At 44.7% G+C, this 25,447-nt stretch overlaps 1 protein-coding gene across 4 annotated transcripts in view; it reads right to left on the bottom strand.

Annotated features, from left to right (window-relative positions):
* Positions 1-713: 713 nt before the first annotated feature.
* TPCN1 (two pore segment channel 1) overlaps positions 714-25,447 on the bottom strand; it is a 58,277-nt gene continuing 33,543 nt past the window's right edge. For 3 of the 4 annotated variants that reach the window (XM_075012899.1, XM_075012898.1, XM_075012900.1), the window contains 18 exons: positions 24,660-24,776; positions 23,653-23,777; positions 22,568-22,616; positions 22,300-22,363; positions 20,978-21,022; positions 19,623-19,679; positions 19,484-19,537; positions 17,809-17,881; positions 17,338-17,445; positions 14,581-14,652; positions 12,320-12,409; positions 11,645-11,760; positions 11,074-11,120; positions 10,205-10,273; positions 9,173-9,257; positions 7,770-7,906; positions 5,976-6,056; positions 714-3,310 (listed from right to left, as the gene is read on the bottom strand). In XM_075012899.1, the coding sequence (XP_074869000.1) occupies positions 3,194-3,310; positions 5,976-6,056; positions 7,770-7,906; positions 9,173-9,257; positions 10,205-10,273; positions 11,074-11,120; positions 11,645-11,760; positions 12,320-12,409; positions 14,581-14,652; positions 17,338-17,445; positions 17,809-17,881; positions 19,484-19,537; positions 19,623-19,679; positions 20,978-21,022; positions 22,300-22,363; positions 22,568-22,616; positions 23,653-23,777; positions 24,660-24,776 (1,506 nt within the window). In that variant the 3' untranslated portion in view covers positions 714-3,193. Of the gene's footprint in view, positions 3,311-5,975; positions 6,057-7,769; positions 7,907-9,172; positions 9,258-10,204; positions 10,274-11,073; positions 11,121-11,309; positions 11,447-11,644; positions 11,761-12,319; positions 12,410-14,580; positions 14,653-17,337; positions 17,446-17,808; positions 17,882-19,483; positions 19,538-19,622; positions 19,680-20,977; positions 21,023-22,299; positions 22,364-22,567; positions 22,617-23,652; positions 23,778-24,659; positions 24,777-25,447 lie in introns of those variants that run through there. The other variant, XM_075012901.1, reaches the window with a different exon arrangement.

Raw genomic sequence — 25,447 nt, forward strand, 5'->3', positions numbered from 1 at the left:
CCTTTAAAGAAGAAAGCAAACCTCCTGGCTTACTGCAAAATGGCATTGTCATGGCTTTCTTTAATCCTGTGTCAGCAATGTGCTTGGACTGAGTGACCACAAAGGTTAGTCACTTGGCCTTATGCAACAGGGATGGTGAGGAGCCTGCTGAAAAACAACTCTTCACCAACACACAGGCAGCCCAAGGAGCAGAGGCAGCCCACAGGAGAGAGGACATAAATAGCAGCACCCCTCTTAGAGGTTTGAGTGGTGGTAGCTTCAGGTGCCCCAAAAAATGAACTACACAGTCCTAAGAGATTGTTTGCAGCTGCTAAATCTGTATAAGATGTTAAAAGTAAGTGATGTTTGAAAATGCCCCTTTTCCCAAGTGACCATAGGGCTTTGGTCTCAGCAAGAGTGTGACCTGGGCTCCTAGGTCATGAACAAAAATGAGATCCAGGCACTTTGCAAAATTTCATTCGAGAGCACAAGGCCCTCATCTGGTAGGCTACAGAAAGGGAGCCACTTCATTAGAAACTCCTGGGGCTATTTAGCATTTTAAATATATAGCAGATGTGCACTGCTGCTTTGAGAGTGGAGCAACAGGGAAGGTTTCTGTGCCTGGTGACTGCAATCTATGGAGGCCAGGGTGCTTTTAAACCATTTGGCAAATGTTCAACCACAAACCAACCAGTCATCAAAACTGACACAGGAAAGAGGAGCTGAGACAGCTGTCTTTATGTAGCAGAGGATGTTTTTATTACATGCCTGCAAATCTACAGACTGTTGTACAGACATGTCCATCAAGTTATTTATAAACAAACTGCCAGCATACAAAACCCTGCAGTGCTTCTTCCCTTATCCCTACAAAATGATTGTCTTTGTAGTTATGGTAAGTCAGTGTCTCACAAGGGGAGGAGGAGGACAGTTAGAAGGGGATGCCCCCTACTCAGACTTTTTCTCCTTGTGACAAGTAGGCCATTTGGAGAAAGTAACCCCATACAGACCTCTTCCGTTTTCAAAAACTACAGTACGTATTTCAGGCCAGGTCAAAAATCTCAGAAGGCAGAGAATAATTTTTACTCTGGAACATCTTTCAGCAATCCTATGCCCGCATCATTACATGAGGTCTCTTCTGCAAACTCCACTCCATGTTCTCCAGGATCATGCCTCCTGTCTCTGAAGAATGCAAAAAGGCCTGAATAATGGCTTTGAAAATAATCTTTTACTTCCCTAAAAGCTGCGCTGGTTTTTTAACCCTTACAGTCGTGGTGCTTTCCCACCTGTAAGGAGCTAAAAGAGGCGTTTGTGCTTCTGCAACATTTAGAGAGACTAGTGTAGAGTGAAACCAGATTTAGGAGTCCATGCATAGCAACAGCAAAAGCTGTGCTCTGTTCAGTGCCACTCATCAGTGAGGGTCCTGGATGTGTGATCCAGGGTTTGGTCAGTAGCTGTGATTTCTCCAAAGGGAAGCTCAGCTTAGGTCAGATGTCACTTCATACACAGAGGAAGCAGAGAGCTTCATGTGCACGTCCAATGAATTCCATAGTGCAGCAGTGAGGACACATCACGTGCAGGCATGGCGACGACCAGCACAATCTGTCACCTCTACTTAATTACTCTGAACCCCTACTCGCAGCAGGGGAGATTGTCAAAAACAGGTGAGACTTCAGAGCACAACTCACTGCAGACTGGGCTCTAAGGACAGGAATAATAGTGTTGGATTTAGGAGGCAGCTTCCTAGGCAAGAGTGATGGGGACCAGATTGTCAAAGGGATTTCCAAAGGCTTTCATCTTTATTCAGTGGGGGTTCAAAGGTGAGATGCCATGGCAACCTCTCCAGCGGTTTGCTAATAAACATGACGTGATCGGATGCTTTTATAATACTTAGCTCTCTCTCCAGCCACAGATCTTGGCATGCTTTACGCAGGTAGGCTTCATTACTCCCACTGCTTGGAAACAAGCACACAATTAAGTGACTGCCTTGGGGTCATGGAGTAAGTCAGTGGCAGAGCAGAGAACCGAGGCTGCCTCTATGTATGATACAGAAGGGCAGGAGGATGGAAGACTTGTTTTCCACACCTCTAAGCCCAATTTTCGCACTTAAAAAAAAAAAAAAAGCTTCCCAAACTGGTCCTGATTTATCAGTTAATAGCTCCCAGAGATGGAAAATTTTTTTACAAGAGAGAAGGTGAAGGATAAAAGGTTCCCATGTGATCATTTCAACCTGCCTGGGGAATCAAAGGTGATGTTACATGGCTTGATTTCTCAGGAGTTGTGCGCACACTTCCATCCAGCCCACATGAAGCTCAGTCAATAACCTTTGTGCTGCATGAGCCTCTCTCCTTTTCATACCAGGCAAAGATCTTCTGCTTATAAACTGGATGGTGGAATGGCAAAGGCTCAGAATCATGGTATTTTGTGCATTTCACCTACTAACAACAATAGCTACAGTTTTAGGGCTTGTCAAATGGCTCCCGGCCTGGCACAGCCCAGACATCAATACTGAACAGTAGTGAGACTATCAACAGCTTCAGGAAGGGCAGTGCTCTGAAACTGTCATATCTCAGAACTTTTAGTAAGGATCCAAAGAACTACTGAGTTCAGTCTTATATTCTTTGGGGGGACTCTATCAAAGAGGTTGGATGAGCTATTCAGGAGTGAAACTGCTATTAGGAGCGTCTCTAGAACAGTCAACAAGCTAGGTAGTTAGGAAAAGGCAGAGTGGATTTAGAATAATGTGGTAAAAATCTCATCCCCTCCTTTCCGGATACTAGATGGGGAGGGAAATAGGAATTTACTCCCCGATTCTGTTATTTAACAACTGATGTGTTAAAATATATTTTAAGCACAGGACATCAGCAGGCAGGTTCAGCATGATCTCCTTCTTCCAAAGGATTAAATACTTCCCCTCAATTCCCATATCAGGGAAGCACAGGACTGGAAGGACAACCAAGTACTCTGTGGTAGATGCTCATTAGTCAATGCTGCAGCAATAGGGTCCTCGCTGAACATGTATATATATAGTTTTGGTTCGAGCAGTCCTATTTTGAGTCCTCTGGCTGTTTGCTTTATATATATTCAAAGCAACTCATGATTTCTTCTAGGAGAAGAGATGTTTAAAACCAAAACTTGACTGATATACTGAATATATCTATATACAAAATAATACTAGGGGGTTATTGCATAGAAGAACGGCTTGAATTAGCTTGGCCTAGATAACTGTCTGGGAGCGTTGCCTGAGACCTGAGGCCAGCACGGGGTTTCTTGATGGGAAGACATCCTCTTGCCACTGGTATTCTTCTTTTCTGGTGTGCTCTTCATACCATTCCTGAACAGAGGGAAAATCAGGCACCGTGAGAGCAGGCTCTTCGCCATACCCATACTTTACGCACCATCCCTCAGTCATTGTCCTGAACAGCATCCTCTCCCACTTGTGTGAAACCCAAGAGAACCCAGGGCACTATAGAGCTCAAATGCTTTAGCACTAGTTAACAGCAAGGGTTTAGACTGTCTGTTTTTCTGCCTACGTGAAGTTTGGCTACAGCTGGAACCGCTGGCAGGAAATGAGCAATGCCGTAACATTTGCAGGATGGAACTCGGCTCCCAGTTTCAAAGCATTAACTATCACCCCACCTCTCCAGTTGGCAACAGCAGGATGCAGTAAGAAATCCCAGCAAGGACATTTAAGCTGCCACTGACGTGCCCCCTTGGCAGGCATTCAGACTCGCGTACTAAGGGCTGACTGGTCATTCGAGTCAGTATAAACAAAAAAAGTCTCAGCAAATTGCTGACCAATGCTGAAGAGAAGTACCAGGGTTACTCTCATTGTGTGAGCCACAGGTCATGCCACTGCTAGCAAGAGAAGGGACACCAGCAAGAGGAGTACCAAAGGAGTTCTCTCAGCATCACCGTTAAATTAGCCAGGAGAAATTCCTGTGGCGGTAATGGTCCCTTCCTTCCAAAGAGAGATTTCTCTGGTGCACTCCCCTCTGCATGCACCATGGGATCTCCGACTGACCTGATCAGTTCCTCTGGCCTATGTATTAACAAGGCTACCGGTGTTGAAAGGACTCTGATGTCTAGAGCGAGTCAGCAGGTTTTCAACACAAGGCTTTTGTTAAAGCCAACATTGTGTGAAATGTTTTGGTTGCTCCTGAACTTTCACTGGGGAAAGTGAGTACCCAAGCACCTGCAGAGCAACTAGCTGCCCGGTGGTTTGGGCACTCACAGAGAGATCGGAGATCCAGGTGGATGTCCCTGTTCAATCAATGTCTTGAACATGGAGATGCCCCAACCACCAGGCTGTTAGCCAGCCTGGCATCTCTCTCTAGCTTTCATTTCTGAAAGGTCTTTGCTTAGTTCAGTTTTCATTACCTACATCAAACCCTCAAATTTTCATCCAGGGGAACACTTGTTTTCCAGTCCACTCTGGTGATTTCACACTAAGCACCCAAAGAAATGAAATGGGGCAGAAAATGCACACACAGTAGCCCCCGCCCTGACTGAGGCAGGTGTGGTGGGGCAGGAGAGGGCAGACTCAGGAGTAGGAAGGATGATGCTACCTGCCACTTGCTCTGGCAGCACAACAGTCTATGCCCACAGCTCAACGGGCTGATTGCAAAGGGTTTGTCATGAACATGCTCAGGATTAGCATGGTAGAGTAGCTCAGGGGTGTTCAGTTTCAGAACTCTCCATCTGACACAGACAAGGATTCCCTACCATGGAGTAAATAAGTCTAATAACTGCTGTGAAAGATATTGGTAAAACAATACTTCTTTGCAGCAGAGACCTCCTGTGTTTGAAGGATATTAATAGAAACTGCTCCATCAGTTAATCTAGGGCCATGTTCTCACTACAGCTCATGCTGATATAATTTATGTCACTCAGGAATGTGAACAAGCTGCCCCACGTGACAATTTACACTAACCTAAGAACTGGTATAGACCGTGTTACATTGCAGGGGAGCTACTGCTACTTGTGTTAATTAATTAATTGCATAATGGAGTAATTAAATTGATGGGAGAGCTCTCTCTCCCCTCAGCTTCAAGTATCTGCATGAATAGCTGGCACCACTGTAAACTGTAGTGTAGACATAGCTTAGGCTTTTCTAATCCATATTCTTCACCTTCTGCTCTGAATTACCAGGTGGTGTTGCTGGGACCGATAAACGTGCGCTGCCTTTCACTCTAGAGCCGTGGTGTCCAATCGAAATTCAAAGATTGCTACACTTGTAGTTTTTGTCCTTCCATAATCGTCACAGCTCCCCCCATCCCTGCTCAAAATAAATGCCCTCCCCAGAACCAGGCACCCCCATCCCCCCAGCCCTCCCCTTGCCCTTGCCCCACCCCCAGAGTCAGGGCCCCCCGACTGAATGCACACCCCCAGAGACAGGCATCCCCCGCCCCCAAGCAAGGCACACCCCTCGCCACATAAACTGAATGCTGGTGACTCTCCAGAGCTGACACCAGCGTAGCTGTGGGAGCCAAGCCAAGCCACGCCACGCCAGGGCCAGAGCTGCCGCCACTGCTCCCACGTGCTCGTCCCACCAAGCAGTGGGGCACATGCATGGAGTGGGTGGATGGCACTCCATGTGTGCAGCTCCGAAGAGCCGCATTCAAAGGCTCCTGGGGCCGCACGTGGCTCCAGAGCTGGATTCACCACACCATGGTGTCCTGTTCGCCACGTTTGGTGAGCAGTGAACATACTGGACACCGCGGTTAGAGAGAACCCTTCACTTCAAAGGTGTGCACACAAAATGCACACATGGAATTGGTGAGGCACTTGGGCCTTAAGGGGCTACATAAATGTAAGAGGTTCCAAATATCATGATATGCCTGTGTATCCTGTATACAGATTCTGCACAGCACGCTGCTGTCTGGTTCTTCTGGGTGGAAGACTCCCAATGTTTAAAGAATGACTACACATTCTAACCAATGGAAAGTGTCCCGCTACCCAGAAACTTAGGAGGATGTTTGTGACTCAACATTTCCTACCTGTATCTCCTCCTCGTACATTTTCATACTTAAGTCACTTTTGGTCCTTGATCTCCGTCCCAGAAACAGCATTGATGTTTGCTGAGAAGACAAGAGACGTTAATAAAATGGGGAAAAGAACTCAGGTCCACCAATTCCCTGCACAGCTAGATCACAGCAAGGTCAGTGGAGAGGTGAGAACCCAAGCTTCCTGAGGGAGACTGTGCCCAGCAAAACCTTCCTCATTCGCCTCTACCTGCTAGCTTGCTCAAGGGGTAGTTTCACCCCACACAAGCATAGAACAACTGCCTAAATCACTGTGTGACCTTTTTGGATTATTTTTAATTGAGGAGGATTAAACATGTCCTTACAAGTACAGGCTTAACTTTACCAAACAAAAAAGCAGTCCTGTAGCACCTTAAAGACTAACGATGTTATTTATTTGAGGATGAGCTTTCGTGGGAGAATCCTGAACAGAGCTGAAGAAGTGGGTCTGGCCCATGAAAGCACATCACCTAATAAATAATATTATTGGTCTTTAAGATGCTACAGGGCTGCTTTTTTTGTTTGTTGAAGGTACAGACTAACACGGCTCCCTCTCTGTGGCTTAACTTTATTATTTCAACTTTTAAATGGACATGGTTGAGATTAGAGCCATTTTAAGCTCAATATCTTGAAAACTTTTTGATACATATATAAAATGTAGAACAAGGCCAAATAACTTGGACTGGGTAATGGCTAAGCAACTAGAACTAACAAACTTTCAAACTCTTGCAGAGACTGACAACGCTCCGTCTGCAGCCGAGGATGGCGGAGAAGGAACTGAGCAGCCCATGCTGAACACATGTGCCAGAGAGCACAAGGAGGCACTTCCGCGCATGCACGGCACGGGAAACCATGGATGGCTATGGAAGAATCTCCGAGAGGCAGCGTGAGGGCGCACTGACACCCAGAGTGGAGCACCCATGGGGCACTACTCGAAGAAGAAATGCTTCTTTGGCAGATAAAACCTTCAAGATTCTAGTCCTGAATTTTACCTGTGTGAACAACTGCTCAAACCCAAACAATCTGAGGCCCAGCAAGCCAACTGAGGCAAATGTGCTGTAATCTAGTACAGCAAGTCTGGCGTCTACAATTCAGGGTGGGATGGAAGGGGCAAATTCCACTTACTAGAAAAAACATCCAGTTAAAGTCTTCCCATCAGTATGAGATACAGAGCATTTGAAGGAAAAGAAGTGCAGCATGGGACAGTTTTATAGATCAGTTCATTTTCAAGCCTGACAATGTTCCTTTTGTGATACTCATGAAAAACGGAATTGCCATCATCAACCGAGAAGCCTGCAGCTTAGATCTAACATTTATTGCACAACGCTTCAGAACTGTATGGGCACAACTGTAGAGCGGTAAGTCAGGTAGAAAACAGATGGAGGACCACAGGTGAATGACAGAACAGTAACTTCAGCGTTAGAGAAGAACAGAATGTTCCTTCCAGTGGAGTCACCTGGCCAGGCTGGCTCTTAGCAATGATTATTCTGTATGGCAAGAGAGGTCTTGAACAGTGCTCTGCAGAATGAGGTGAGAAGTCAGCCCAGTGCTTTAGGAATTTAACTTTAATTCCTTCAGTGCAATGAGTTTTAAGTACTAACCTGTAGGGCACTAGCCTGGGTGTCCCTTCAAGAATCAAAGGCATACAACAAAAAAGGATTCCTCTGAACCACAGCGGAAGAATTCCTCAAAATCTCAAAGCTATGACCCTGGATGTTGCAACACAGAAGCGCAGGGGATTGTGGCCTGCATCCCAGTTTCTCGCCTTACCCCGTATTTGTCCATTTGTGCAATGACCTTCTGCAGCTGAGCAGTTTCAGATGCAGCACAATTCCGTCTGTTAAGCTCCATTATCCCTGCCAGTTCCTCCTTGAAGATCTCCTTCTCCAGGACAATGCCATTGTCTTCTTCAGAGGGAAGGAAAGAAAAAAAAGTAAACCTTGGGAAATCAGTGTTTTCATCAGCAATGACAATAACCCTAAAAGGCTTTCACAGATTATAAGGTCAGACGAGCCTGCTCTGATCACCCAGACTGACTCTGTATATAGCACGGTCCTGAGAGCAACTTGAATTAAGTCTATTTGAACTTGAGCAGATATTTTTGGGAAAACACCCACCCAATCTTTATTTACAATTGCCAATGATGGAGCATCCACTGCAACCTGCAGTAAATTGTTACAAAGGCAGTTATCTTCCTTGTTCAAAATTTACACTATTTCCAGTCTGAATATCTAGTTATACTGTTTTGTATTAGAATGAAAAGCCCATTATCAAATATTTGTTGTCCGTGTAGGTATTTATTATAAATAGTAATCACGTCATCTCTGGGTCTTCTCCTGTTGAGCTAAATATATCCAACTCCCTGAGATCAGGTCTACACTAGGAAACTAAGCCAATTTCAGATATGCAATTCTAGCTATAGCAATTGTGTAGCTAGAATCAACTTAGCTGAAATCAACTTACTTGGCCATCCTCCCTGAGAAAGGTTGACAGGAAAGTTTCTTGCAAGAAGTATGGAGGTCAATGCCAAGCCCTGATAAGTTGATTTCGTGTGTCCCTACCAGACATGCAAAATCAAATCCCGGATGATTGACTCTAAGCAGGTCTATCTTCTGGGTTAGCGTAGACATAGCTTGAGTTTCTCTCTCTAAAGCTAGTTTCCCCCTCCTTAGAAGATGTATTACATTGCTGTGATTTTTCTAAAGCTTCATAGCAAACAACTGGCTGCAGAGGAATAAATAGGCAGCCAGTCAAGGTGACCATCTCTTCTGAGAAGGATTGGAGAAGAGCCACATCTAACCAATAGGTTGGAAAAGAACTATTAATCAAGAGATGACAGATACATTGGACCAAACGGGTTCTAGTTTCTGAGAGGTCTGGGGCCAAAGGCCTGATGTTTTACAGAAAGCCTACACATTATGGCCTATTTTGTGCGCAGTGAATTGGGAATAAACATAACTGCAGTTACAACTGCTCCCATTGGACATCCAGTTACCTGAGCTGGATGAAATTAGGCAACTGCAGTTGTTGTATTTAAACAGCAAGCTGTGTGTGTGCGTGCATGAATGCATAAATCAGGCCTTTTCTGTTCAGCCAGTTTCCCTCATACAGACAACCCAGACTTTGGGAGCAAAGATGTACAGACCAACAGGCTGGCCATGCATGGCACTAACCTTCTGAATCTCGGTTCTTTCGGCTGTAGTTCATGCGGAACACAAAAGCCTCCAGTATAAAGGCTACAATGATTGTCATCACCACCTGGGAAGGGAGCCAGAATGAGTAAAGCATCACAAGCTTTGTAATTGCAGTGTCCTTCTAAGCCCGCTTCAAACTCAGCTGCACCAGAATTCTTGCTGCTTCCCCTCCCCCGTCTTCAGCAGAGGAGGACAAATCCTGATTCATGACTCTAAGTGATGTGTTTGGGCAGGGTGCACATCTGTCCCGTTTTTGGCAGGACAGTCCTGTATTTGGGATGCCACAAAGGCATCCCTACTTATTTTAGAAAAAGGACTAATTGCCCATTTTTTTCTGCCAGCAGCTGCACAGGCCAGAGAGCCAGAAGCCCACAGGTTAGCCTACTTTCCCCTTCCCCAAGGCTCAGGGAAGGACAGGGAGCATGGGTGGCTGCCCTGTCCCTGCCACTTCCCTGGGGTTTGAGGGGTGGGGGTGCACTGTGGCTGCCCTGGCCCTGCTGCTTCCTCAGGGCTCAGGGAAGAGCGGGTGGGGGGCGGAGGTGCAGTGGCTGCCTCATCCCTGCTGCTTTCTCAGGGCTCCCGGGAGCACTGGGGACTGCCACGGCCTGGGAAGGGTGGGGGGCTGCTGCCTCCTTTCCGGATCCTCGGAGGGGTCGCCCTTCCCCACCAGATCTCCCTGTCCTGTATTTGAGACTGGGAGATATGGTCACCCTATGTTCATGCGACTGCCTGCCAGTGACCTGGGAATGGGCAGTATGAAAAGATGGGGGTATAAATTCACACCACTGTAACTCCTGTCCAGATAAATAATGCATGAACTCTGGCAACACTGGCGGTTCTTGCCACACCACAGCTAGTGAAAATGATTTGGACACATTCCTCGTTGTGAGCTACTTTTCATAAAGAAAAAGAAAAACTTTCCTAATTGGCCATGGATTCTTCCACAGGGGTGTAGCAAGACTGCCTCTCGCATTTAGTGTGCTTCTGATGGAAAATTCTCTGAGGACCTACCATGGTCACAATATAGAAAGTCATGAAGTAGAGGCGGCTCCAGTGAGAGGTTTGCGAGGTCACCCCTTCCTAGGAACAAGAGGTAGGAGTTCAGCAGCATGCAAAGAGGAGGGAAGCTATCCTTGAGAGCAGACAAAGCAGCACACACCCCACATGTAAGGAGGTACACCATGAACTAAGGGAGAAGTAGGGCACCTCCTGTATGTAGCCCCACAAAACTGAAAACACCAGCTGGCCCCTGGAGCTGAAGCCTTTTCCCTAAAGGATTGAACACAGATTCCCACATAAAATTTGATGTGTAAATACTCATGAGTGGTGACGAGGGTTACAGAAAAATGTAGAGACAGCGGTCTCACTCTGTAGCTAGCTAACACCACAAAGCATCTCATTTGGCACGACAAGCTGTAGTACTGAGGTGCTTGAAGAGTAAAGTCACCAACACCCTTACATCAAAAGGTACAACAGGTTTGCTGTGATGCATTCAGAATACATTAGATCAGGGATCTGAGGTTAACTCAGTGCAGATTTCCTGCATAGCATTGCAGACAGTGGCTGTCATTCCACCAGCTAAAGCATGGTTTAGGGAGAGAAAAGGTAGGGCAGGGGAGAAAGTAACTGCTCAATAGAGGTCACATGCTGTACATCGCTTAGTTGGCCAGTGGCAACCAGCCTGCCAGAACACCTCAGTGATGTGACTCAGCAGGGCAACTCCTGACAAGCAGCGCAACATTCTTACACCACCCACATTCACCACAGCTGAATGCTTTCCATCCGAGTGATGAAAAAAAGAGCTGTGCTTAAGGGAATCTGGCCCTGCAGAGTGGCGATGAATTGATGAGAAAATATTTAAGTACCCCAGATTTACTTACCATGATGATGTACCAGTCATTGACAACTGTCAACTCAAATAGCGTAACTGTATGGAAACAGAAGGGAAAAAACAAAGTCCTTTATTCAACTGACCTGTTTCAAAGTCATTTCAATGCCTCTGTTTCCCCATTAGGTGCTTTCTCCCTCTTCTTCACAAGGTACCTCATTTCAGTGTGGTCAACAGAGACCAAAATACTTGAGTGCTGATGACAAGGGACAGATTTTTCTCTCAGTTCTTCCACTTAATCTGGAGTCTCCCCACTGAGGACAATGGAATTACTCAAGGTGATAGAATTATAACACAAATGCACAGTTTGGATCATGTTTCTTTGTAAAACCAGAGTTTGCCAGATAAGTCCATGCTAAGCAAGACTGCGGAAAGAGCCACAAAGAAAATAAAACTTCATTATTATCTTCCTCCTGCTGCAGGCCTGACTCATGTATAAAATCAGAAACAAAAAAAATGAGCACCAGACTTACAGGGTCGCTTTGCATTAGGCAGCAGTAGATATGAGAATTATGATCAACAATTATCTTTGATAAGATCCAGTATGTAAATATTCCTCTTACCAAAGCTATTCAAAATGTTGTCAAAGTTGTTGAGATAGTAATAACCTTCTTCCACCACCGTCTTGTTGCCAACCGTGCGATTCACCCAGCGATAGGAATCGGCAACTGTGCTTGTGCTGAACAGAGAAGCCAGGAAAACCCATCAATGAGAAGTGCTCTGGAAATATGTGCAACACTACAGGTGCTGGCAGACACTGGCATGCCTAAAGACCTGTGAGCACAGAGGCTACTTTCCTCCTTGCCAAAATCTGCTGAATTTTGAACCCCATTCTCTAAAGTAGTACTGCTGCAGAGCCAGTGCAGCATCACATATATTGCCTGGGTGGTTTGTTGTGGCACCATTATAGAACAAACATCCCAGCACAGCTTCTTCAGACACTGAGTCAAATATTCAGCAGTCCCACCCATCACATTGCCACTTGGTCCATCTTTACGCGCCCCCTCGCCACCTGTCTCATGAAGGGAAGATTATTGCGCTGAGTCTCAGTGAGAGAGGTGATCAGTCTCCCTTTTCCTGGGAATTCAAATTCAGATAAATTGCTCTGTACTGAACACACATTCACTGGCCTTTTCTAGGTAGGAAACTACATAGAAGACCACTAATTCTCCTGCCTTGACTCTGAATCAGGCTATTAACAAGGCCATTTCAGAGAAAGGTAGTTGCAGGATACTTACTTGCAGCAGTTTGGGTAGACAACCCCAGAGAAGAATTCCATGCCAACAATGGCAAAAGAGTAGTAGAAGATAAGCAGGGTTAAGCCCAGGCTGGAGGAGAGAGCAACAAAAGTAATTTTTTTTCCACCAGTTGCCAAGACAGAAAAAAAGCGAAGTCGTTCAGACCAGCAATTTGCCAGGCAGTTTTCCCATCTCTAATATGTACAGTAAACCCCTGTGAAGCATCTATGTTATCTCCCTGCAATACCTATGGAATATGGGAAGGGTTTTGTTTAGACTAATTTTAAAAGCCTCACGTCATGGACAAAATTCACAGTCATGCAAACTGCATCACGAATGGTAAAATCTGGCTTTTTGTGCACTTTTACCCTATAACTATACAGAGTTCATGGGAGACACCAGTGTTTCTCTGATTGGGGGTCCTGACCCAAAAGGAAGTTGCAAGTGGATCACAGAGTTATGTCAAGTATGTCAGAGCTCATTTCTCATTAAGGCTACATCTACAGTACAGCAATCTGTTCACAGAAGCTACTGGTGGAAGAGATCTTCCGGCAAAACTTCTGTCGAAAGATCATGTCCACACACAAAAGCAGACTGAAAGAGTAATCTGCTCTGTCGATAGAGAGTGGCCAGAATGCCTGGCCCCCCTCTCGACAGAATAGCCAACTGGAAGCTCAGCAAACAGGGCTGCCTGGTGAACTGGAAGCCGTCTGTCAAGAGAGGGCCCCCCCAAAGCATCTACACAACATTTTTGTTGACAAACTGTCAACAAAGGTGTTATTCATCATCACAGAGAGGCAGAATGCTATCAGCTAAAGCACTGAAATTTGTCAACAGACTGCCAATAAAATGCACTTTGTGTGAAGACCCTCCATGAGTTTTGTTGACAAAACCCCAGTTTTGTCAACAAAACTCTCTGTAGAACTAACCCAAGGGACTTGTACAGACTTTCATGACTAGGGCTCTACCAAATTCACAGTCCGTTTTGGTCAATTTCACAGCCATAGGATTTTTAAAGTGGCAAATGCCATTATTTCAGATATTTAAATCTAAAATTTCACGATGTTGTAATTGTAGGGGTCTTGACCCAAAAAGGAGTTGTATGGGGGTTGCAAGGTTAATGTATGGGGGTTGTGGTATTGCTACCTTTCTGTGCAGCTGGAAAGCAGTGGCTGCTGGCCAGAAATCCAGCTCTGAATGCAGGGCTACCACCAGCAACTGCACAGAAATAAAAACAGCATAGTTTGATATTAACACCCTTATTTCTGTGCTGCTGCCTGCAAAGCTGGGCCTTTAGTCATCAGCCACCACATTCTAGCCACCCAGCTCTAAATGCAGCAGCGCAGAAGTAAGGGCAACATGGGTATGGTATTACCGCCCTTACTTCTGCACTGCTGCTGGCGGGTTGCTGCCTTCAGATGGTCAATGTTACAAATCACAGCTGTCCAGTTACCCAGCTCTTAAGGCAGTGCAAAAGTAGGTTGTGGGATTGCCACACACTCTTAAAATAACAATTTATTATAGTAATAATTACAATAATAATTTTCTTTACAGGCTCTCTCATTTTCATTAAGCCATATTTATCCCCCCTCCCCATTTTGCTAATGAAGCAAAAGCCAGCATGGTTCTATCCTCTGTTCCCTTAGCCATCAGCAGCAATGCCAGAAGAGCTTCAAGAATAAGTTATTACGTGATGAATACTTAACTAGCTCTGCAGCAGGGGAGTAAGATACTGTGATGTCATACACAGACTACAGCTGCTTATCTCAGTGACTAATTAAATGGGCATTACACATCACTTTGCAATATTTGTAACCTGTCTGGTCCCCTACTGTACTAAGGGCCACGAGGTAACCCTGAGCATGGACATCTCCTTTGTGGAACCCTGTTCACACAAAAACTATCAGCACTTAAATAACTGAATTCCAGAATAGAGTTGCCCCTGTGCTCAGGAACCAAGGTGTTAATGTGCATCCAGTGCCAGGCCTAGTGCGTTGGAGAGCTCTTTCTGTTCAGTGCAACACAAAGAAACACAAAGAAAAAGTGACTGTTCTGAAGATCAGCTCTGTAGTCGAATGAGCACATGGTCAAGAATCAGCAACCGTGAGCTAGTAAGAGCCCAGATCACCTTGTGAGGTAGGAGGATTGGCTTCTACTCTGACCCCAACCCAGGTATGTGTTACCCTGGGAACGGCAGACCCTTATTATTATTTCTTGAAAGAGAAGATTGGGCAGCATCCCGAAGTAGGGCTGTGCAGTACCTGGCCATCCTTGGGAACAACTCAAACATTGTGTCCAGGACATTCCTGTAGCGCTTCTTCAATTTAAAGAGCCTGAAGCAGGAATGAAAAGCCGGCAGTTACTTACAAGAGGACAACTCCCTCCAGCACTGTTAAGTGGAACAAAACCAAGCAGCCCGTAGCAGCAAAACAAGGCCATGAGAGAAGACTTTTCAGCACAGAGGCTACATTAAAGTAAACCACTACCATGCATTATCAGATATGTCATTTCTCACTGTGATGCTACTAAATGCCAGGGGGACTGCACACCTTCCTTTAGCCAGAGAAGTACTGATAGCAGGAAAATATAACATGTTCCAATAGCGGGACGTTGAACTAGATAGGTGTGCATCTGAAACACAGCATTAGGATTGCTTAGTCTGAAAAAGTTTGTTTTGTCTAGAAAGCAGAAGACTGAGAGGGGACATGATAACAGCTTTCAAGTACCTAAAAGGATGTTACAAGGAGGAGGGAGAAAAATTATTCTCCTTAACCTCTGATGATAGGACAAGCAATGGGCTTTAACTGGCGCATGGCAGGTTCAGGTTATACATTAGGAAAAAACTCCTAGCTCTCAGAGTGGTTAAACACTGGACTAAGTTGCCCAGGGTGGCTGGGAATCCCCATCACTGGAGATACTTATGAACAAGTTAGAGACAAACTCTGGTAGGGATGATCTAGATCCGTGATGTCCGCTCAGTTCTGAAGCAGTAGCCACATTATTCTGAATATGTAGTTTTTTTTCAAGCCACTTAGACACATTCAACTGGCCAAACAGCCACAGGTGGCTAGTGGCTAGCGTGTTGGACACCATGGATCTAGATGGTGGTTGGTGCAGGGGACTGGACTTGATGACCTCTTGAGGTTCCTTCTAAGTTCTATAATAAATTTTTAACAGTGACAGTGTTTAATCAGTGGAACAAATTATCAAGGGTTGTGGTAGATTCTCCATCACTACCAATTTTTAAAATCAAGAGAGGATGTCTTCCTAAAAGCTCTGCTCTGGTAATAATTTTGTGGAAGTTGTGTGGCCTGTGCAATACAACGGATGCAAAACAAGATTATGTACAACAGTCTCTTCCAGCTTTGGAATCTATGAGTTACTTTGTGCTTCCATTATTCACCAATATTTTCCCCAGAGGTGGAGTTGGAAAGGATATCATCGATCTTTTCCATCAACAGATCTCAAAGCATTTTATGCAGGAGGCCTGTATCATTAGCTCTCTTTTACAGACAAGGAAAACAGACACAAGGTGAGGAAGTGACTTGCCCAAGTCAGGGGCAGAGTGAGACAAAGAATCCAGTTCTCCAAAGTGCCACGCTGCCATCCACTAGGTCACATCGCCTGCTTTCACTTGGTGGGATATTTAAACTTTAGGCACATTAAAAGAGAACATGTGAGGCTTCCCAGCTCCTGATCCTGCTCGTTTTTTCTCCAATATAGTCTTTGCTCCTGTGGTTAAGACCCTTGGCCTCGTGAGGAAAGACATGCATGACTAAGGGTTGGCAGGATTATACTTCTCAGGACAAGGATGGTGTCCTACTTAAAAGCATCATGCATAAATAATTATTTATAAATGGTGAGGTCTTCCATAGTTAACACGTGTACACTTGGCATTCACAGAACACATTCTAAAAGGGATCTAATTTGCTAAGACAGGCTCAGTTATCTACTTTTTTCCTGCATCATTCAATGGGGAAAAGCTGCATTTCTCACACAACCATCATTACAGGAGAAACCTGGGTTCTGAGTGCAGGCTTTGATAGATGTGAAAAGGAGAAATGGTTTAGTTTAAAATGTAATTAACCAAATTTCTACAGTCCTCATGTGTGCTCCTTTAGTAAGCAGGCATTCCCTAGACACCATGACATAGTAGACAGAAAACTGGACTGGGACTTCGGCGAACCCAGGTTCTATTCCCAGCTCTGCCATGAAGCTTCCTGGGTAAGCATGGGCAAATCACATCAGCCTCGCTGGGCTTTAATCTGTTTATCTATAAAATGGGGATAATATTATACTGTCCTTTGCAAAGCACTTTGAAACCTACAGATAAAAAGTACTATAGAAGAACTGGATATTAGTTTCTCTTCAATAAAATAACACTCAGCCCTTCTATGGAACTTGCATTTAATGATCTCTATAAAGGTGAATGAATCTGTACAACAACTTTCTCTGGTAGACATTATCATACCTGTTTTACTGAGCTACAGAGGAGTTAGATAACTTGATCAAGGAGTCTTTGCAGGTATCAGAACTGGGAAGAGAACTCATGTTACCAGCTCTAACCCAAAGCCACAATTTGCCTCAGCAGTTAGCATTCTGGGAGCTACAAGCACTCTGAACATAGGAATTGCCGGACTGGATGAAATCTCAGCTCTGCCTACTCCAGGATCCTGTCCAACAGTGGCCAGAAACAGATATTTCAGGGAAAGGTGAGAGATAATCTGCCCCCACAAGGTCAGATCTCACCCTGGATTTTAACAGAGGTTGGGTTAAGTCCTGAAGCATGAACTTTAATGTCCCTTCCAAAGTCTGTCATGAATTAATTCTCATTATTCTATGTAATCTCATGCCCCACATAGGCGCCCAGTTCCTTTCTAATACAGTCCTATGAAACCTTTCCCATTTGGGTCATGCCAATGAATGAGCCCATGATTGTACCGGAAGGAAAACAAAATCTCACTATCTCTGCTGCTTTGGTTGCTTTTTCCATTCCCCATATGCCCTTTCTGTCTCACCTCAGCAGTTGAAGGGGTCGCAGGACAACGATGAAGTAAAATGGTTCCATATTAAATGCCAGCGCCAGGAGACCCAGAAATGCAAAGAGGGTAACTGAAAAATCAAAGCTGGAAAAGGAAGAGAAAATGACACGGTTTAGCTTGAGAGGTGCAGAGTGTGCATACCACTCTGGTCCAAAAGAAGAAAAGGGAAAAGTGGTAGGTTATTGGAATTGCCTGTAGAATCCCTATTGCAATGAAGATTTCGAACCTATTGGCCTTAGGCTGTTTTTGAAAGAAGGTAACTATATCCCAGCAACTATCAACATGCCCCTCATATCTTGCAATTCTGAGTTTCATTGGCTCCCCAAGCTCATTCAGTTGAGTCAACTTCAGACTGCTCCAGTGGTACTGATGTCATACAGGACAACACAAAACCTTTGGGTGTTACACCTGCAGGCCTCATTCACTGTACGTAAGTAGCACACTTACAGATTCCAGCCAGATGACAGATATTCAATGGGTCCCAGGCCAGTGGTTTTCAGGAGCAGCTCCACCCCATAGACTGCAAAACAAGGAAGCATATAAATCCTTAGAGAACATAGCCTTTATAAGCTCCCACTCCCTTCCTCCATATTTATCCTCAAGGGAATGCTAAGTGGGCCCCTCTTTCCTTCTAGATCACTAATTTCTCTCATCTTTGAAAAGTCATCGAAGTCCAGAAGACTGGGAAAAGGCAAAGAGCGCACTTTTATAAAAAGGGAAATAAGAACACCACAGCGCACTACAGATCAGTCAGTTTAACTTTTGTGACGGGAGCAAATAATTAAGAAATTCATCTGGAAGATAATAAGGTGATAGGTAAGAGTTGGCATGGATTTGTAAAGAAATCCTGTTAAACCAAACTGACAGCTTTCTTTGACAGGATAACAAGTCTTGTGGACAAGGGGAAAGTGGTAGACATGGAACACCTAGATTTTAGTAAAGCATTTGACCTTCTTATCAATAAACTAGGAAAATGCAACTTAGATGGGACTAGTTTAAGTTGGGTGCATAACTGGCTGGATAACCATAATTAAGGGAAGAGGAGAGTTCCACAAAACAACCACTCTCAGAGCAGGAAATACATAGGGTCTTGGTTCAAGACATACTTTCAATGTGATTACAGTAGTCCCTCGAGTTCCCATGCACCCTGGTGTAACTCGAATTTTGCGTAAGTTGGGGGGCAGCTTTTTCCCCAGCAGAACGCACGGTCTGCAGCTGGGGAAGCAGCAGGAGCACCTGGAGCTCCTTTTGAAAAGTAAGTCCTGGGTTGGGGGGGTGGGGGTGAGAGTTGGGGAGGGTTACGCCTGGCAGTGGGTTGGGGCCATGGGAGGGGGCAGGGGGGCTAAGGCTGGGGTGAGTTAGGCCTGCACTGAGGTGAAATTGAGCCAGGGCTGCGTGGCCCTGCGGGAGGTTGAACTAGAGTTGTGCACAGGGAGGGTGAAGGAGGGGTGAGCCGCAGCCGGGCATGCTGGGGGGTGGGGGAAGGGCAGCAGTGAGCCAGGACCACAGGGGGGTTTGAACTGGGGTCAGGAGTGGTGGTGGAGGGTGAGCCAGAGCCGAGCAAAGAGAGTGTTTGAACCGGGGCCGCGCAAAGCTGGAGGGGGGGTTGAGCCAGGGCTGGGGGGAGCAGGATTTTGATTTGCTTTTAACTCGAGTTAATGCAAGTTAAGTGCAACTCAAAATTGCACATTTTGAGGGTCTACTATATTCACAATAATAAAGAGGACTATGCAATGTACTGACATTCATGCGAGTTGGGGGAACGGGGAGAGAATGTCAGTAAATGCCCAGCAGTTTACGGATGGGGTGAAAAGAAAAGACCAAATGTGTGTTTGGTTAGGGGGGATGTTACAAGGGGCTGGATCAGAACTGCACTGCCATTTACATGCAGCTTATTACACAGACAGCAGGGCACAAAAGCTTCTCTTTACAGCCCTAACATCACCAGAAGCACTTCCTACAAGCAGGCAAGGCCAATAAAATCTGAACAGATCCCTGGCACTGAAGAAAATGGCTTCCAAAGACTGGATTAAAGGCTCCATTTAAGTGATGAAAATGCTCAACTGAGACCCATCCCCCAGCTGTAATAGAATAGACAGTGCTGCCTGGCACAGCAACTTACTTGTGAGGAAGATGATGTAACTCCATGGGACATCTCTGGGGAAGAAGTTCCCACCTGCAAGGCACAGAAACAGCACTTTCTCAGAGGGCTCAAACATATGGAAACAGACAAGTCAGGAAACAAACCGCATATTTCCCACCTTGCAGCATGAAGGTTTCAATTAGAATCCAGAGCCCGTTTACAGCCACCACAGTATCTAGAGGAAAAATACACTGCTGCAGTGAAAAGTTGCTGGACAAGCAGATGCTAATTTTCTAAACTTTTAGGAAGGCAGTCTTGTCTAGTGGTTAGCGTACAAGACGAAGCATCAAGAGATCCAAACTCTATTGCCACCTCTCCCGAGTTTACACATCCCATTCATTGGCAAATCCCCCTAAATTCTGTACCTCAGTTTCCTAGTATGTAAAATTAGTCTAATAATTTAACTACTTATATAAAATGCTTTAAGATCCTCAGAAGAAAAAGGATGTTGTTGAATCTCAGTCTGAGATGCAGTTATTCTCCCAGGTAAATTATTCCCTACATTGCCTTGAAATTACTTTATTCCAGTTTCTTTCCAGCTCTGTAGAATTGTTCCAGAAGTGAATATAGCTCCTAGGTGAGTTACAATGTGGGAAGGATAAAAGCCATCACAAGGTTCCTTTGTGCCTGCTTGTACCACCCACCATAGAGCCATTGGGATACAGAGGATCTAAGGAGTAGGAATTCTCCCCTTCACTCCCCTTTTTATTTCCTTTATTCTACCTTCAAGCTTAGCAAATGCGTAGTTCTCATACCGAACAAAAGTCAACACAAACCAGACTTTAGCAATAGCAAGTGAGGCTAAGAATCACACATGCTCTCCTCTACACAGAAACAGAGCAGGAAATTCAGTGTCAAGTTTAAAAAAAATTCCAAGCAATACTCCTGGAATTAAGCCCTTTGCAGTTTCTGACGTTGAGCAGAGCACTGTGTGTCGAGTCAAGAAGTGTAACTGTGCACTGCCTTAATGCAACAGCATGTAAGAATCGGCTTTGAAAGAAATCAGACCCATAAAACAGACTACAAAGCAATGTACCAGAAGGATATAAATACCCTTTAAAACAGTTAAATGATTAAGCAATTACATTATTTAACCAGTTTACTGTTTGCAACTTAGTCAAGAGCCACTGGGGTTGGAGGGCCGTGGAGCTGCTCCAGCCAGTTCTGGTGGCTGCTCCAATCTGGGTTACCGTTAGCAGAGTTCTACCAGCTGGATCTCTGCAACTGGCCATCCACTGGTGTTTGGAGAGGTCCAGTTCCCCAGTAAGAATTCTGCTAAACCTAATTCTTACTGGGTCACTGGTTAACTGATTGACCCTTTACATCCTTAATGTATAAACTAGCCCTTATGAGAAATCCACATGCTGTGTACTGGGGCTCTAAGCAGTTTACAAACACAGAGAAGAGAATTCCTGCATTTAAGAACAAAGAGTCGAGTAGGTAAAGTCATGAGATTTTGTTTTTCACACTTACACATGGCATATTGGAATGCCTGGGACTTCACCAGAATGTTAATGCCTGTAGGAAGAAGGGAAAAATTACAAACAAGTTCTCTTTACCAAAAAACTCACACCTCTGTACCACACACTCCCCTTTCTTCTACCATATCTATTCAATTATCTCCTCCAGGTTAACAGCGCTAATTTTTCATACCCATCCTGAGCCCTGGGTAACTAGGTAACTCAGTGGGTAAAAGTGCCCTCAGAGATTGTTCACTTCGTGTGTCATGATTTCACACACAACCTAAAACTCAAATGACAATCATGTGGCAGTTTTCACCCCACTGCAATTCCAAATTTGTCCACATCTGGAAACTAGTGTGCAGTACCAATTGAGACGTCAGTCACTGCCCAGTTCTGGAATAATGAACTTGGGCCTGAACTGCATTAGCACAGCTTCACAAGGAGGGCAGCTGCTAGTACTAGCATTGAGTCAGGCTCTTCGCCCCTCACTAACTTGAAGTTAAGAAAAGAAATGACAACTGACACCCATGTGCATAAAAATTACTTATCCAAGACACTAACTGGTAAGGTAAAACTGTGAAGTTTGTGTTCATGGCCATGTAGAAGGTATAAGACATTTAAGGCTATATCTGGGACACATTATAACCTCTATTTTCTCTTTTACAGCAGCTACACATGCTCTGTGCAAATGCTGCACCCACCTGCGACCATGAAGACTAGTAACCTCTCAAAGACTGCAAATCCACACCATAGTAGCTACTGTTGGAGGAGAGCTGCAGCCTCAGATACTGAGAAACGAATCTCTTAGATTCGGTCAGTCCAAGCAATCCAGAGTGCTGCAGCATGTTTGTCAGAAGAGGAATCTATTATAGGTGGACTCAAGACTTAAGTCTATTACAAGGTATTTGGTAAAAAGCTTTCCTTATTTTATGAAGCTGTTTTCTGGGTTAGTGCAAAAAATATGTATTTACATGACAGGCATCTTCCTCGGAGAGCCAGGAGTGCATTGGGTGCACTGGCAGTTAGTAACTATGCCCATCTGAGCAGTTTATCTTGAGCATTTGGACAACTACTATATACACACACATTTGGTGTGCAGAGAATGTATTCTTTCAGAAGGAATTTTTTTTTAAAAAGGGGGGAGCATGATTTTTGTACAGGTACTTGTTTCTGAACATGTATTTAAAACATGTAAATATAAGAATGGCCACAATGGATCAGACCAATGGTGCGTCTAGCCTAGTACTTTATCTTCAGACAGTGGCCAATGCCACCTGCTTCAAAAGGGAATAGACAGAACAGCATAGCCAAGTGATCCACAGAGCAGGTTACCTTTAAAAATAAGAAATGCTGTCTGTGGAAGGTCATCAAACCAATGCTCACGGTTTCGTTTTGCCTGGAAGTGGAACAGACCTGATCAGTGGGAGGTATGAGCAGAGATCTAGTCAACTAGGTCACAATTACATTCGTAAGAGAATAGAGCAAGTGAAGAGGGAGATCCATCTACTCCCCACATCATTTCTGCCTTGTTCCACATTGGACACTACCATCCAGGCTTCATCTCCTCCTCTCTTCTCACTCTCCTCCACTTAAAACTTACCTTCCATTTTAAGCCAACAACTTCATAGAAATTGTAGAAATCCTTTAGACTGTAAGAGAGAAAGAAAAGAGCGAATCCCATCAAACTTCTGTGATACTTGGATTTTGCCATCATGGGTACCAAATGTTTCACTATTTAAGTGAACCAAGTGCCTACTTATGCCACCTGATTGTGGGAGAGTTTTCTTTCAGAAGATGCCTAGAACTTCTTGTGTTAACGCCTTCATCAAACTGGCCAAAAGTCAACATTCAGGTCATCTATTAGTGTAAGTGTGAAATCCTGGTTCCACTGAAGTCCATGGTGCGACTCTCCTTGGGTGGAGCCAGGATTTCATCCTAAAGCTCTGTCTTTATCATCCCTGCTACAGAAACACAGTAGTCTTAATTCTCAACAGAGTACAGAGATGCTGAACGTGCATCTACTTTCTCCACCTACCTTTGGGTTTAGTTTTATCATGAAATTAAACCCATCATCCACCACCACCTTAGCATCACCCTAAGCTTTCACCCAAAGTTTAGCTATGCCCACAGCTTCTCTTCAAGCTCTCTTTATTTTATCATTCTAGGTCTCTCTTACCAAATACATACTCATCTTTTTATATCCAGATTCGGGGGAGGGGGAATTAAACTGGACATGCTCAAATGGATTCAGGAGCTCCAGCAGAGTGATGCTTTAACGAAATGCCAGGGAACATAACCAATTGCAAAACTTCTCCTTTCTGGGCTCCAAATAGGGTCCCCTGTTTCCCACTTCTCTATTCCAAGGACATCTGTCTTTCACTTCCTTCATGGCTATCATTGCAGAACTCTCTCCAACAGGGCAGATGGGAAAGCCACTGCTAGGGCAGATCATAAAGCAGGGGATTAATCACCTCAACATGCTTTTCAAGCCTAAATTCATCTCCAATAACCCAAGAAGCAAGAATCTCAGAAGTGTTTCTCAAACCCAGATTGCTTCTAAGCCTGCATTCTGCACTGATTTTCTCTGATAAGCCCCACCATTCCCTTGGACACGTGCTTTGGTTCGAGTGCCACATGCCCTGTAAAATGCTGCCCCTTTTCTATACTACAGCAGCAGCGTCCTACCTCAGTAAAGGTGTATTGCTTTGATTCAGTGCTTTGAAAGTGAGATAACGCTCTCTGGTGCACATCCGAGGCTTATAAAACCGCATCAGCCCTTCAAACTGCTTGAAGGAGATACCAGATGGCCTCTAGAAACACAGAAGAGGTTGCCATAAGTGAAGCTGTAGGACAAAGCCTAGGAACACTAGGCCAGTGTATTTAATTGTCTCTTAGGACTACTTCTAAGCAAGATTTAAATGTCAGGCCAAGATGCCTTTCCTCTAGAAGACATACCCTCACTTATTACTCTGGAGGCTAGATTTAGGAAAAGTCTCCTGGGATTTACTCCTCTGCTTAGTTTCTTAACCAGTATTAGACGGTTCTCTGTTCTTCAACTACTCTTCTGTCCAGTTGACGTCCCACACAATACGGCTGTCTTCACTTCCTTTGAGAAACTAGTCTATATATTAGCGGAGCTCACTGACAGCATATTTGCACTGATACTTAACCTACTTTTTTCTCTTCTTAATTTCATCCCATTACTCTTTGTTATACCCCCAATTTCCTAAATTAAACCACTCCTCCTCTTCTTTGGGGTGTACAACCTGCAAAACATATTTATAGGCTTAGTATTCCCTTTAGCTGTCTTTCAGCCATGCTGTACCTACTGAATCTTTCAGGTTTCTAACCAGAATGAACTCTTATCAACCTGGCACACCACCCCTTTAAACAACCAGTGTCTTCCAAAGCGATACTGGTGGGTCTCATCCCCCTTTATTTCTAGTGACACACTGGCTGTCTCTTGCACACACACAGCAGTGCTTTTTTGCACCAGTACAATGTACCGGCACCTTTTTTCAGAGTGCCCTGGACAACTCCCAGCTGCACGGCTGCAGAGATCCCCTCCCCACCCCCAGCTGGGGATCCTGTGGCAGGGGCTGTCAGTGGGGCTCCGTGCCAGGAAGGTGGGGGTGTGTGAGTACAGCACCACTGATTTTGTGAAATAAGCCCTGACACAGAGTATACCCCACCTGCTTGCTGACAAGCAAACGGTAGGCGTGTTGTATGGCTGTGCGCTTGTGGAGCAGCAGGGACTTGAACTTCTTCTTTTCAATATCACTGAAAGTGTCAAACACCACAGCAAGAAGCTGCAAAAAAACAGATGAGACAAAGGGGAAGTCAGGCTTTGATTGCTACAACATATGGCTTCTTATGCCACATGGTGCCTGGGTATTTAGGAATAAGCAACACCAACAGGCATACTAGATGCCAGCAATATGGATTTTCTTATGCGCTGTGCTAAAGCAACGTTAATAAGAATCTAAGGCACCAGGACAACAAAGGATGAACAAGTGCACAAACACACACTTACGTATTTGAACTGTGCAGAGGTATTTGGTTACACAGCTTCTACCACTATCGAGACATATACAGAAGGTTGTACAGTGCTTGTTCGTACCAGGATAGGAAGCTCAGGAGGGGAAGATAGCTACTTTCTGTCTTTATAACTTCAAAGGAAGCTTTGTCAAGATACCCTCAACCAGCTAGCTTCTATAAGGCCCACTGGACGTAATGATGCTAGCATTTACCAGCAGATAGAGATGCACGGTAATATAGCATAGGTGGATTTCTTTAGCACTGTGTTAGTTTGGACAAGCCACAGGCAGCTTGAAAACTCCAGGGTGTGACTGAATTAACAGACTGTGCTATTCTATGGCTACAGCAGTGCTCCCTATTTAAATCTTTCAAAAGACACACACATTCTGACACTGTGCCTCCATATTTTTTATGGAAATATGTTTTTGAATGCACATACACA

This window comes from Carettochelys insculpta, chromosome 18 (assembly GCF_033958435.1).
Source record: "Carettochelys insculpta isolate YL-2023 chromosome 18, ASM3395843v1, whole genome shotgun sequence".
Taxonomy (NCBI): domain Eukaryota; kingdom Metazoa; phylum Chordata; order Testudines; family Carettochelyidae; genus Carettochelys; species Carettochelys insculpta.